Consider the following 13,985-nt stretch of genomic DNA (forward strand, 5'->3'; position numbering starts at 1 on the left):
TCTGACCTTTCATTTCACTCCCCAAAGAAAGCTAAGTTTTGTAGTAGTGTAGCATAGAGCAAAGTTTTGTCCTGGTGTTACAACCATGAACCTAGGCACAGTAAACCCCAGGAAAGATGTGTTGCCAGGATTAGCCTCTTATTTAATTTTTCTTGAGTCAATCTTTTTATAAATTTATATTTCCACAATCTTGTATGTATATCAAAATATCTTGTTTATTCTGTTATCCTGTGTCACTCCTCCCAAATCTGTTTCTTCAATCTCTCAATGTTACATCACATGTGTATGCATGTGTGCACATGTGTGTTTCTCTAGTTGTAGTATAAGTATCCAGGAGGTGAGCTAGACTGGTAGGGTCCTGTCTCCATATCTCATGTTATCAAGTTTCTCCTTGAACTCAAATGTTTCTGGCATGACCTACCTCTCACTCAAATCCATTCCTTGTGCCTGCACATCTGTATTGGAAGATGAAATTTAAAAAATTCAGCTTCCGATACATATGTACAGACACAAGGAATGGACTCTGACATCTTGCCTTCTTTAGTTTCTTTCTGTGCTCTCTTGACTCTCCAGTGTCGCACACAAACAAGTCATCCCTACCAAATGACTCAAATCCACTCATTGCTCTATATATCCATTCATTGTTCTGTATATTGTCTCCTCTTTATCTTCTCTCCAGGGATAGGAGGTTCAGTTTGTTCAATTTTTCCCCATATGTCATATTTTTTGAGCTGATCACCCATTTTTGTAGCTACTTTTTGTATTCTTTCAATTCTTTTAATATGTTTCTTTTTATAGGAGGTTCATATAATAGCAGCATATGTATTTCAATCTTGGTTGAATCACTGCATAATTAGTTTATTTTCATTGTGTGTGTGTAAGACCAGATAACATTCCTCAAGAATACTAATGAGCAGTGTAGAAAAGACTAAAATTTGAAATCTTACAACAAATTATTCCAAAAAAAATATAATGAATAGATGAAAAATTAACTATATTTTATTTCTATAAGATGTACATGGTGTTATGTGCATTTGATTAATGACTCCATGGCATGAATAGAACTAAAAAGCAAGAGTGAGCTGGAATGCAGTCTGTGAAGCACACATAGGATTAAAATAACTATCACAGAGTTTTTTGTGCTTAGCAAAATTAGGTCATTTTTTCTTAGGCTGTGGTGGAGGTATTCCACACAGATCACAGATGCGATTACGCTGCTTCCGGGCATCCTCCAAGTTGTTCATCCATTCTGTTTCTTCTAGTATGGTGGTGATTTCTTCCAGGTGGTCTGGGGGCACAATGTCCTGGTCACAGTAGTCCTGCAGTGCTGTCAGCAGACTGGTGGCTGTCAGTGCCCGCACCTTGGGGTACTGTGGAGGACAAGAAGGTGAGGACTGATACATGTAGAGAAGAACCAGTTATTAGTTCAGTCAACTATTTTCAGTCATTAGTGCCAATATCTGCATGTATCACTAGTGTTGGTTTATCATTATAATCATCTGTTTGAGTATCTGACCTAATAGTTGATCAATTATTCCTCATTTAAATATTTGACAGGAAATGGCAGTGTCTCAAAAGTACAGTAGTGGGTTGTGTAGAGCAGGTGTATGGGATGAGAGAAGCTGGAAGAGGTGTGAGGTCAGTATGGCTATAGAGGAAGTGTGCATGTGGAATCTGGCTGCAAAAGATCAGGAGTCATACAACAAATACAGAAGGAAAAGGAACCAAGCAAAGAGGGAAGTGCAAGATGTAAAGATGAGGACAGATGAGAGTTGGGGTAATAGAAAGCTTACAGGTAAACAAGGAAATATTCCAGAAAGAAACAAAGAATACAAGGAAATATCTGGGAATGAAGAAACTATGAAAGCAGGTGATGGGACAGTGTTAAGTGTGAAGGTTGTAGTCTACAAAGGATGAGCAGAATGCTTTAAAGAACTGTTAAGTCTAGAGGAGGAGAATGAAGCAGATATTATTGCAATTGGTGGAAAATATAGTCAATGCACTAGGAGAGTTAAACAGTGTACCAATCAGGGGAGAGGAAGTATGAGAGGCTGTAAGGAAAATAAGGAAAGGGAAAGCTGAAGATTTGGATGGATGTGTTGTAAGTATGAGAGGCTGTAAGGAAAATAAGGAAAGGGAAAGCTGAAGATTTGGATGGATGTGTTGTAGAGTGCTTGGAGAGCAGTATGAACATTATATGGTGTTTGCTAAGGTTACAAAGTGTGTGCTTTGTTGCTGGCAAGGTGCCAGAAGACTGGACAGACAGGAATGTTCTAACTCTATGGGCATAAGTTTGCTTAGAAATGCTCTAACTCTATGGGCATAAGTTTGCTTAGTGTGGTAGGAAAGGTGTATGGTAAGGTGTTGATAAGAAGGATAAGAGAAGGAACAGAAAATGCCATAAAAAATATGGAGATTTTAGGAAGGGAAGAGGTTGGATAGACCATATTTGTGCAGTAAGGTAAGTTTTTGGGTAAAGAGAACAAAGTCTTTTTGGTATTCATGGACTTGGTAAAAGCATATGACAAGATTGACAGGAAAGAACTATGGGATGTTCTGAAAGTATACAAAGTTGGAAACAGGTTGCTGTGAAGAGTTTCTATGTAAACACCAGGGCATGTGTGAAAGTTGTTGATGGTATGAGTGAGTTCTTCCCAATCAGAGTAGGCTTGCATCAAGGTTGTGTAATGTCACCATGGTTATTTAACTTACATATGGATAGTGTTGTAAAGGAAGTAAATATGAGGGTTTTAGGCAGAGGTCTGAGCTTGATGAGTGGGGGGGGGAAAGGGCATGGGATCTGAGGTCAGCTAACTTTTTGCAGAAGATACAGATCTGGTGGCTGACTTGGAAAGGAAATTGAAAAAAATTGGTGGAGTTTGGGTGTGTTTGTAGGAGGGTGAAAATGAATGTTGATAGAAGCAAGGAATGAAGTGCTCAAGAGAGATAGTTGATGAAATGATGGATGCAAGATTAAATACAGAAAAGCCAGAAGAGATGGATTGTTTCAAGTATTTGGAATTAACAGTTACAATGGACAAGAGAGTTGAGACAGGTGAAGTGCAGAGTGAAGGAAGCAGGGAAAAAACTTGGTGGACTGAGAAAGATCTTTAAACATAGAACATGAGTGTAACAAGAGGGCTATATGAGGGAACAGTGGTGCCTCCTATCCTGTACAATGTTGAAATGTGGAACATGGGAATAGCAGTGGAGAAATGGTTAAATGTAAGTGAAACAAATTGTTTGTGGAGAGTATGTATAGAGTAACATGGAGGGATAGAATAAAAAATGAAGAGGTAAGAAGAACTTGTATTTTTTGTGGATGAGCTGTGTGAAGAGAGCACTAAATAAAAAGGGGAATGACGGTTCAGCAAGCAAGAGCAATTGTGTGTGATAGGAGTGAGTGGAGAACAACAATGGTGAGTACATGAAAATGACACTTGGCAGGACCCATTGGTGTATGGACCTAGTTTGAGTACAGGGTACTCTGTAGGAAGTACCCTGCATCTATTGTGGTCTCAGGATTAGAGTAGGTTTGGTTGTAAGGAACTGTGGTCTCAGGGTAGGAGTAGGTGTGGTGTAATGAACAGTCTTATTATAAAGGTAGAGGTAACTCAATGCATGCTGTTGGGCCTTGCTATGGAAGTAGATGTGCTATACCTAAGTTCATGGGGAGTTGTAGGTGGTCCACAAAATATCTCTTTCCACTAGGAGCAGACAGGGCTAAGAGTGTGATTGGTGTGTGTGTATGAGTGTGTGTTTTGTCTCTGCCACCCCATGTGGAATTGCTGACCTGATATATGGATAGAATATTCATGTGTTCACCTTACTTACAACACAATCCATGTATACATCTTAATATCTACCATCTAGCCCATACCTCAAAATTGTCCACATCATCATCCAATCTATTCTGTAATGTGCTTTATACAAATCCATGGATGTCCAAAACACATGTTTACTCTCTGCTAAATATCTTAAATACATTTTTTTTTTCCATAGCAAACACCTGATCCTAGCAAAGTCTCCCTCTTCTGAGGTCATGCTGTTCACACGTCAGTCATTTCTAAACATCTTGAATGACACTTTTACCTACAACATTCAAAAGACTTATACCTCTTACATTATCATATTCATACTCATTACCTTTAACCTTATACAAAGGAATGACACATGAAGCATATATTTACCAATTTTACTGATCTCTAAACAATTGTTACACCACCATTCATCAACATACTGCACCCATTTCTGTCCTTTTTGTCATCTACATTCAGTTATCCCTCAAAATGTTCTCTCTATCTCTTTCCTACAGCATCTTTCTCATACAACATTATGCTTTTCTCTACTCTCACATACTTTCCATGTCCCAATGTCCCTTTTCATACTCTACACATTCCAAAATTTTCCTTATTCAGCCTAGAAATTTGTCATCTATCAGTCTCCCAACCCAACTCCCATGTGAACTTCCTTTTGTATCACAACTTTCTTGACTCTTTCTCTTCTTTACATCTCAAATACAACACCTTATTTTTCTTCTGCTCCCACTCTTCATATGGTTGCCTCTCTTTCATGTCATGCCCAAGTCTTGAATCCACCACTCACTTCCCTTCCTCACTCTACCACACACTCTCCTCATACCATAAACCTTTAAAGTACACTAAACAACAACACTTAAATAATTGCCACCCAACCACATCACATTGTCAGCACTCTTTTAATACATCCCAAATTTTCTGTAATTCTGAACTGGGGAGGACAAACACTGTTGTTCATTGCCTTAAAACTCACTCTCTTTCCCTACAAACTTCATACAACCTTCCCAACAGTTAGCCCTCTTCTTCAGTGACACTTAACTATTCCCTTCCTCTACAATGAACAAATGTGAGGTGTTCTCTAAAAATTCTGACTAGAATTTTCATATTTCACCATCTTATAAAACTGATTCTATGAAGTTACGTGGTGACCCCACACCACAATATATACTGTATTATCATGAAACAAGAAAGAAGAAGAAAAGAAGAAAAGAAGAAAGAAGACAAAATAAGGAAGAAGAAAGAAGAGAATATGGAGTAAGTAAGAAGAAAAGAAGAAATATAGAAGATGGATGAAATAGAAAACAAGTGGTCACCCCAACAGGATGGTAATTAGCATTTGATATCAAGGGAGCCAAGAAAAACAACAAACATGGATGCAGGACCCACGCAGGACACAACAGGAAGGTCATAAACCGCTTGGGTGAAGGCAACCAGGGACAAAAGGCAATTAACGGGGATGTAGAGGACAAGGCAGAGAAAACAATAGAAAGGGAAAGTAAAGTAGGTCAGGAGGCATAAGGCACCAGAAGGAAACCTTTGCCTACAGAAACATACAAACACCCACTTAAGCTCTACCTCCAAACTGCCCCAATACCCTGAGTGGTGTTCTATTTAAGTACCACACCTGTGGGCAGACCATGTGCATATATATGGAATGGTTAATATGTAAAATGTTATGAAGACAAAGATCATTTTCTGAGGGAAATAGGCATTCTCAAACAATCGTATATGTATAGAATGATACAGAGAATTAGACATAGCAGACAGAGAGGTAGAGGTTCCAGAGGGTCTGACCAGAGAGGGGTTGAGATGGATGGAATAACTTAAAGTAAGTGGTACTTAAAAGTGTAATGTGGTCTACAAGTTGAGTATCTTATTGAAGGAGGAGTAGGATTTTACATGTTTTATGTTTGGTATGGTATGATTGATTTGTATGGTATAGAAAGATTTACTTAATTATGGAATATTTATGATAATTGATGTGATGCTGATATCTTACTGAACATTAATTGCACTGATTGAATATTACCTGTGCTTATGAATTTGATATTGTCTGTTCTCACACAATGACTGTGTTAATTAATGAATATGTTGAAGAGAGATAAAGTGACACCAAATAACTTTTGAATGAACTGAAGATGAATGTGAGTGAGAAATGTTGAGTTGTAATAAATGTAAATAATAATTAGTAATTATTTAGAATATGAAAATGTTTGTGAGTTTCCAATAGCCTTAAAATACTAAATCCATGCAACATCTCAGTCCATGACAGTTAGGTTTTGTCTGTCAATTCTTTTCCTCTTCCTCCCACTTGTTTAATCTATATTTACAGGGGCCTTATCTACCATTATATGAGTATGGCTCTCATATATCAGAAGGTTCTATTTATACAGCTATATTAAGCAGAGAAGAGTCAAAAGCTTTTCATCTTGTGAACTTTTCTCCCTTCAGTGACTGTTTTCAGTCTCACTTACCACCACAGTGCTGTATCTCTTGCTACCTTCTATTGTTATTTCCACATTTGCTGCTCTTCTTGTGTCTACCTCTCCTCACTATACAAGACTTTCTATTATTTTTCATTTGCTTTTATTCTGTTCATCTCACTAATGTATGAGTTAACCAGTATATGCACTTGTTAATCCTTTCACTGGTAAATGCTGAAACTGTCTGTTTCTGTTTTCTTATTTCTATGACTTGAACTGCTTCAAGAGAGGAGTATCAAAACACCTTAAATTGTCCTTTGCATTTTCTGTCCCTTTTGGGGATAGTAGTTATGTTTTCCTCCCTTTCCTTTGGGTGTAATTAAACAGCTTCCTTCACACATAAAGAAAACAGAATTCCATGCACCTCCCATCTTCTGATATTTCATAATTTTCTCTCTTTTGTTCAATCACACACCAAAAATTTTAAAACCACACTCACTCTGTTATCACTCTTCAAGCCTACTTTCTTTTTCTCTTCTCAAATCACTGATTATGGGAAGTGGGGATAACTAATGATGAATTTTTCTACAGTTGTTACCTGGTATCCAAGGAAGAGGGCAAGCTGAGTGAGGGTTGCCTTGGTGGTGGGAGAGGACAGCCGCAGCAGTTCACACAACACAGCAATCACAGCAGCAAGTTTGTGGTAGTCACTGCACCGCTGACATTCTTTCTTCATGAGGGCCAACAGGCGGGAGATGTAAGAGTCATCTTGCTCAAGAACCTGATATAAACAAGAACTTTCAAACAGTGAAGAACATAACAGGTCTTAGCAGAAATTGTGATAGAAAAGTGATTTTCTCTGCTTGTATGATTTATTATGTGAGTTCATTCTACTCCTGTCTTTCTGCCCTCAGCCTTCAGTCATATTAATGAGATGCTGCATCATCCTGGTTTGTCTAGAGCATGTTACTTACACTGTCTAGCACTGCTGAGGAGCTGAGCAAGTCCCCTATTGTTTTGAGTAGTGGCAGTGTGATACGGTCAACCTTCTGGTGAGTGGCAAGCTGCTCCAGGAGAGTCTCCAGGAAGGCTGCCAACACCTCCTCCTTTTCAGCCCGGGCACTGAGGTAACTATGCACTGCTTCACTGGTGTATCGGGACTGTTTGGCACAGAATAAAACAATATTTTATCAGCAATATCCACTTTGAAATTATAAAAAAAAGATGCAATATTAATACAAATTTTAAGTACCAACCTCACAGAAGTTTAAATGTTTTCTCTGGAATACATAGAAACTTTTAATGAAGTGTCAACATGCCTCAATAAGTTTTCATTTAATAAAATGTCAACATGCCTCACAAAGTTTTCATTTGTTAAAGTGTCAATAAGCTTCACTAAGAATTCATATTTCCTTACACATGACCAATTAAGTTCAATTTCTCTCTCCACATAACTAAAGGAAAGAACTCATTCTTTAATCAAGAATAGTAAGAGTGATAAAGTAGTATGCAGTTTTTTGTTTCAAGACTGATATGAATAAGAGTGGCCATTTGCATCTTGATTGATGCCACACCATAGAATATTAAAAAAGGTTACCTAAAATCATCATTATTATTATTATTATTATTATTATTATTATTATTATTATTATTATTATTATTATACTAGCCTTGATATATGTATATATGTACTTTTTTTTTTATTTCAATACTTGGTCATCTTATCTAAAGCCAGACATTTTCAGCATGTAAGTAATGATTTTGGCAGCAGCATGTCTGACTGCTATTCAGGATGTCTTTAGTTAAAGTCCTGGCTGGCAGCTGTGATTTTTCTCAGAAAGCAGCCTGTTCCCAGTTCCCTAGCCACTGAGGACACAAGCCAGTATAGCTCAGTGCTGGTCCCAAGCCCACATAAATGGGCAGGCTTGTGTCATAAAGGACATCCAGTGTAAAAACTCTGCCAAATTATCAAATGCATCCAATTCACTGTAAAATGGCAATCATGTGTGTAAAGACAGGTTAATAATAAAGCTGTCAAAAACAATGATTTCTAGAATGACAGTAAGGGTCATGTGCTGCCTACTACCCATTTCTTTCTGCTGTTTAGTATGCAGTGTGTAACTTTATACTTCAAACAAGTGCTTGATGTCAGCAGGGACCTGCTTGGACAGCTTCATTTCTGAACATAAAAGATTTAGTATCAGTAGCTAGGCTGTGCTTAAACTGTTAAGACTGCATGTATGTAAAACTGATTAAAGTGGGTCACCACTATTACTAAAAAAATGCAGTTTACTTCCACCAAAACTGGCATTATAGCCAAGCTGATTGTTTGAACTGCAAAAAAAAAAAACACTCCCATATCAAGGTACTGTAGCATGCTGAATGGTGTCAAGGCACAATGTGAATTGTCTTTCACAGTAAGAAACCACAACAGATCTGCCCCTGTAGCTAGCAAGGTGTGAGACCAACCTAAAAGAGCTACCAATTCATTAAAAATATTATTTTTGGTCTATAAACAATGGTCTCATGACTTAATTTCACCAGTCTTGCAAAAACACCTTAACACACCTCTTTTTTTGGATTTTCAAACTGGAAACTATAGTATGTAAAAACAAATTACATAATTTTGCATGCATGAACAGAATCACACTACAATAAACCCTCAACATAATGAACACATATGGGGAAAGGGTGGGTCACTAAAGATGAAAATTTGCCATGTCCAGAGCTTGTTAACTAAGGTACATCTAACAAAAACTGTTCATTATTGATAGGGAATCATTTGGTCATATGCATCCTCTCGTCTCTTCCCACTCCCCTACTCACTGTTGCACATTACATTCACAGCAGTTAATAACAACTGCTTGTCTTGTATTGTATAAGACAATACTGTATAGTACTGTCTTCATTTAAATGTAAAGAAAATGTAAAGATAGAATAATAAAAAAAAAAAAACAGGATATGAGTCTTGAAATCTCCCTCTTGAAAGAATTCACGCCATAGGAAAGAGGAAATACAGAAGTAGGCAGGGAATTCCAGAATTTACCAGAGAAAGGGATGAATGATTGAGAATATTGGTTAACTCTTGCATAAGAGAGGTGGATGGAATAGAGATGAGAGAAAGAAGAAAGTCTTGTGCAGCAAAGCTGCAGGAGGAAGGGAAGTATGCAGTTAGCAAGATCAAAAGTGCAGTTATCATGAAAATAGCAGAAGACAGTAAGAGATGCAAAACTGTGGTGATGAGAGAGACTGAAGACAGTCAGTTAGAAGAGAGGAGCTGATAAGATGAAGTTTTTAATTCCACCCTGTCTAAAATAGTGGTATCAGTGGAACTCCCCCATACATGTGAAGCATATTTCATGCATGAATGAATAAGGTCCCTGTACAGAGTTGGCAGCAGGGAGGTGAGAAAAACTGGCAGAAATGACTCAGAACACCTAACTTCATAGAGGTCATTTTAGCAAGAGATGAGATGTGAAGTTTCCAGGTTAGATTATAAGTAAAGGACAGACTGAAGATGTTCAGTGTAGAAGAGGAGGACAGTTGAGTGTCACTGAAGAAGACGGGATAGTTATCTGGAAGGTTGTGTTGAGTTGACAGATGGAGGAATGGAGTTTTTGAGGCATTGAACATTACTAAGTTTGCTCTGCCCCACACACAAATTTTTTGAAAGATCAGAAGTCAGGCATTCTGTGGCTTCCCTGCATACTGTTTACTTCCTGAAGGGTTGGACGTCTATGAAAAGAGATATGGAAAAGTGCAGGGTGGTATCATCACTGTAGGAGCGGACAGGACAAGAAGTTTGATTTAGATCACTGATAAATAAGAAAGTGAGTAATGGCAGGATATAACACTAAGGAACACCACTGTTAAGAGACTTAGGAGAAGAAGAGTGACTGTCCACCACAGCAGGAATGGATGGTCAGAGAGGAAACTGATGATGATGATACAGAGTTGGACAGATGATATAGGAGGGTAGTTTGAAAATCCAAGCTTTGTGCCAGATTCTGTCAAAAGCTTTTCATGTCTCAGACAACAACAAAAGTTTCACCAAAATCCCTAAAGAGGATGACCAAGACTCAGTAAGGAAAGCCAGAAGATTACCAGTAGAGGGGCCTTGACAGAACCCATACTGGTGATCAGATAGAAGGTTGTGAAGTGATAGATGTTTAAAAATCTTTGTTGAGGATAAATTTGAAAACTTGAGAAAGGCAGGAAACTAGAGCAATAGGGTGGTTATTTGTGGGATTAGAGCAGTCCCCCGTTTTAGGAACAGGCTGAATGTAGGCAAACTTCCAGCAGGAAGGAAAGGTAGATGTTAATAAACAGAGTTGGCAAGGTGCAAGCACGGAGGCACAGTTTTGGAGAACAATAGAAGGGACCCCATCAGGTCCATAAGCCTTCTGAGAGTTAAGGACAGCGAGGCCATGGAAAACATCACTGTGAACAATCTTAACAGATAGCATAAAGTAGTTAGTGTTGAGGAGAGGGAGGAACAAGCCTTGAATCATCCAAGGTGGATATTTTAGCAAGTTTGAGCAAAGAGTTCAGCTTTGGAGATAGATGAGACAGCAATGATGCCATCAGGTTGAAATAAAGGAGGGAAAGAAGATGAAACAAAGTTATTGGAGATGTTTTTGGCTTGGTGCCAGAAGTCATGATGGGAGTTAGATCTTTAAAGATTTTGACACTATTAATGAAGGAGTTTTTGGCTAGTTGCAGAACAGACCTGGCATGGTTCCAGGCAGAAATATAAAGCACATGAGATTCTGGTGATGGAAGGTTCAAGTACCCTTTGTGGGCCACCTCTCTATAATGTACAGCACCAGAACAAGCTGTGTTAAACCAAGGTTTGTAAGGTTTATGTCGAGAGAAAGAGTGAGGAATGTACACTTCCACGTCAGGCACTATCACCTGTTATGTGCTCAGCACACAGAGATGGGTCTCTGATGCAGAAGCAGTAGTGGAAGGTTTATGTCAAGAGAAAGAGTGAGGAATGTACACTTCCACGTCAGGCACTATCACCTATATGTGCTCAGCACACAGAGATGGGTCTCTGATGCAGAAGCAGTAGTCATTCCATGGAAAAACAGACTAATACATCCTCAGGTCCTGCCTAATTAACAGTGGCAAAATGCCAGAGGCACCTCCACTTTGGGGGATTCTGAGGAGGAATTAGAGTGATAGGACAAGATATAAATATGCGGTTGTGATCTGAGGAGCCCAATGAAGGAGACAGAATGAAAGCATAAGCAGAAGGATTAGAGGTGAGGAAAAGGTTAAGAATGTTGGACATATTTCCAAGACAGTCAAGAATACAAGTAGGGTGCTGCACCAGTTGCTCTAGGTCATGATGGATAGCAAAGTTAGAGGTTAGTTCACTAGGATGGTCAGTGAAGGGAGAGGAAACCCAAAGCTGGTGGTGAACACTGAAGTCTCCAAGAATGGAGATCTCCACAAAAGGAAAGGGTCAGGATGTGTTCCATTTCAGAATCTAAGTAGTTAAAAATTTCTTATAGTCAGAGGAGTTAAGTGAGAGGTATACAGCACAAATAAATTCAGTTTGACTGTCACTCTGTAGTCGTAGCCAGATGGTGAAAAATTCAGAAGATTCAAAAGTGAGGGCACACATAGATGCAACATCCAGCCTTGGATTAAAAATGAGGGTAGAGAAAGTAGGAGGGAACATAGAATGGGTTACTGTTTCTGTGTGTGTACAATCCAGTATTCAGACAATGCAGTACAGCACAATATTTCCAGTCAATGGATCAATAATTTAAATCACACACAAAAAAATATAATAAGAGACTAAATGAGGGAAAGAGATTAATTCACAGCAGTGAAAGCTATTAAACCTTATGGCTTAAGTGAGAGATGTGGATGCATGGTAGATGTGGGGAATGTGTATGCACACATCTACCTTTCCTTCTTGCTGGAAGTTTGCCTACATTCAACCTGTTCCTAAAAAGGGTGACCATTCTAATCCCTCAAACTACCATCCTAATGCTTTAATTTCCTGCCTATCAAAAGATTTTTAATCTATCCTCAACAGCAAGATTCTTAAACATCTATCACTTCACAATCTTCTATCTGACTGCCAGTATGGGTTCCGTCAAGGCCGCTCTACTGGTGATCTTCTGGCTTTCCTTACTGAGTCTTGGTCATCCTCTTTTAGAGATTTTGGTGAAACTTTTGCTGTTGCCTTGGACATATCAAAAGCTTTTGATAGAGTCTGGCACAAAGCTTTGATTTCCAAACTACCCTTCTACGGTTTCTATCCTTCTCTCTGTAACTTCATCTCAAGTTTCCTTTCTGACCGTTCTATTGTTGCTGTGGTAGACGGTCATTGTTCTTCTCCTAAATCTATTAACAGTGGTGTTCCTCAGGGTTCTGTCCTGTCACCCACTCTCTTCTTATTATTCATTAATGATCTTCTAAACCAAACTTCTTGTCCTATCCACTCCTACGCTGATGATACCACCCTGCACTTTTCCACATCTTTTCATATACATCCAACCCTTCATGAGGTAAACATTTCACGCAGGGAAGCCACAGAACGCTTGACTTCTGATCTTTCTAAAATTTCTGATTGGGGCAGAGCAAACTTGGTATTGTTCAATGCCTCAAAAACTCAATTCCTCCATCTATCAACACGACACAACCTTCCAGACAACTATCCCCTCTTCTTCAATGACACTCAACTGTCCCCCTCTTCTACACTGAACATCCTCGGTCTGTCCTTTACTTATAATCTGAACTGGAAACTTCACATCTCATCTCTAGCTAAAACAGCTTCTATGAAGTTAGGTGTTCTGAGACGTCTCCAGCAGTTTTTCTCACCCCAACCCCCCCCAGCTGCTAACTCTGTACAAGGGCCTTATCCATCCATGTATGGAGTATGCTTCACATGTCTGGGGGGTTCCACTCATACTGCTCTTCTAGACAGGGTGGAATCAAAAGCTTTTCGTCTTATCAACTCCTCTCCTCTAACTGACTGTCTTCAGCCTCTCTCTCACCGCCACAATGTTGCATATCTAGCTATCTTCTACCGCTATTTTCATGCTAACTGCTCTTCTGATCTTGCTAACTGCATGCCTCCCCTCCTCCCATGGCCTTGCTACACAAGACTTTCTTCTTTCTCTGACCCCTATTCTGTCCACCTCTCTAACGCAAGACTTAACCAGTATTATCAGTCATTCATCCCTTTCTCTGGTAAACTCTGGAACTCCCTGCCTGCTTCTGTATTTTCACCTTCCTATGACTTGAATTCCTTCAAGAGAGAGGTTTCAAGACACTTATTCATCAATTTTTGACCACTGCTTTGACCCTTTTATGGGACTGGCATTTCAGTGGGCATATTTTTTTATTGGATTTTTGTTGCCCTTGGCCAGTGTCCTTCCTACAAAACACACACACACACACACACACACACACACACACACACACACACACACACACACACACACACACACACACACACACACACACACACACACCTCTCTCTCTCTTTTTCTCTCTCTCAGTACAGTATTAGTTTATTAGTTTCTTACTGTTCATTTCTATTACTGTACACTCACCTACAGTTTTCTGCTGGTCACCCAGTCAGTCATTTCCCTATGGAACAAGCTCAGAGCTCATAGTGACCAACCTTTGGGTGAGAATGAGACCACTCACACACCACACACTGGGACAGTGAGGCCACACTTGCTTGGGTTACATACCATATCTACTTGTTATGTGAACA

The 13,985-nt window shown here is 39.1% G+C and overlaps 1 protein-coding gene across 5 annotated transcripts in view; it reads right to left on the reverse strand.

Moving 5' to 3' along the window:
* Window positions 1-986: 986 nt before the first annotated feature.
* The window catches only part of LOC135108124 (tubulin-specific chaperone D-like), a 120,963-nt gene continuing 107,964 nt past the window's right edge, over window positions 987-13,985 (reverse strand). For all 5 annotated transcript variants that reach the window (XM_064018826.1, XM_064018824.1, XM_064018825.1 and 2 more), the window contains 3 exons: window positions 7,216-7,401; window positions 6,840-7,022; window positions 987-1,370 (listed from right to left, as the gene is read on the reverse strand). In XM_064018826.1, the coding sequence (XP_063874896.1) occupies window positions 1,158-1,370; window positions 6,840-7,022; window positions 7,216-7,401 (582 nt within the window). In that variant the 3' untranslated portion in view covers window positions 987-1,157. The remainder of the gene's footprint in view (window positions 1,371-6,839; window positions 7,023-7,215; window positions 7,402-13,985) is intronic.

The sequence above is a fragment of the Scylla paramamosain genome, chromosome 16, assembly GCF_035594125.1.
Source record: "Scylla paramamosain isolate STU-SP2022 chromosome 16, ASM3559412v1, whole genome shotgun sequence".
NCBI lineage: Eukaryota > Metazoa > Arthropoda > Malacostraca > Decapoda > Portunidae > Scylla > Scylla paramamosain.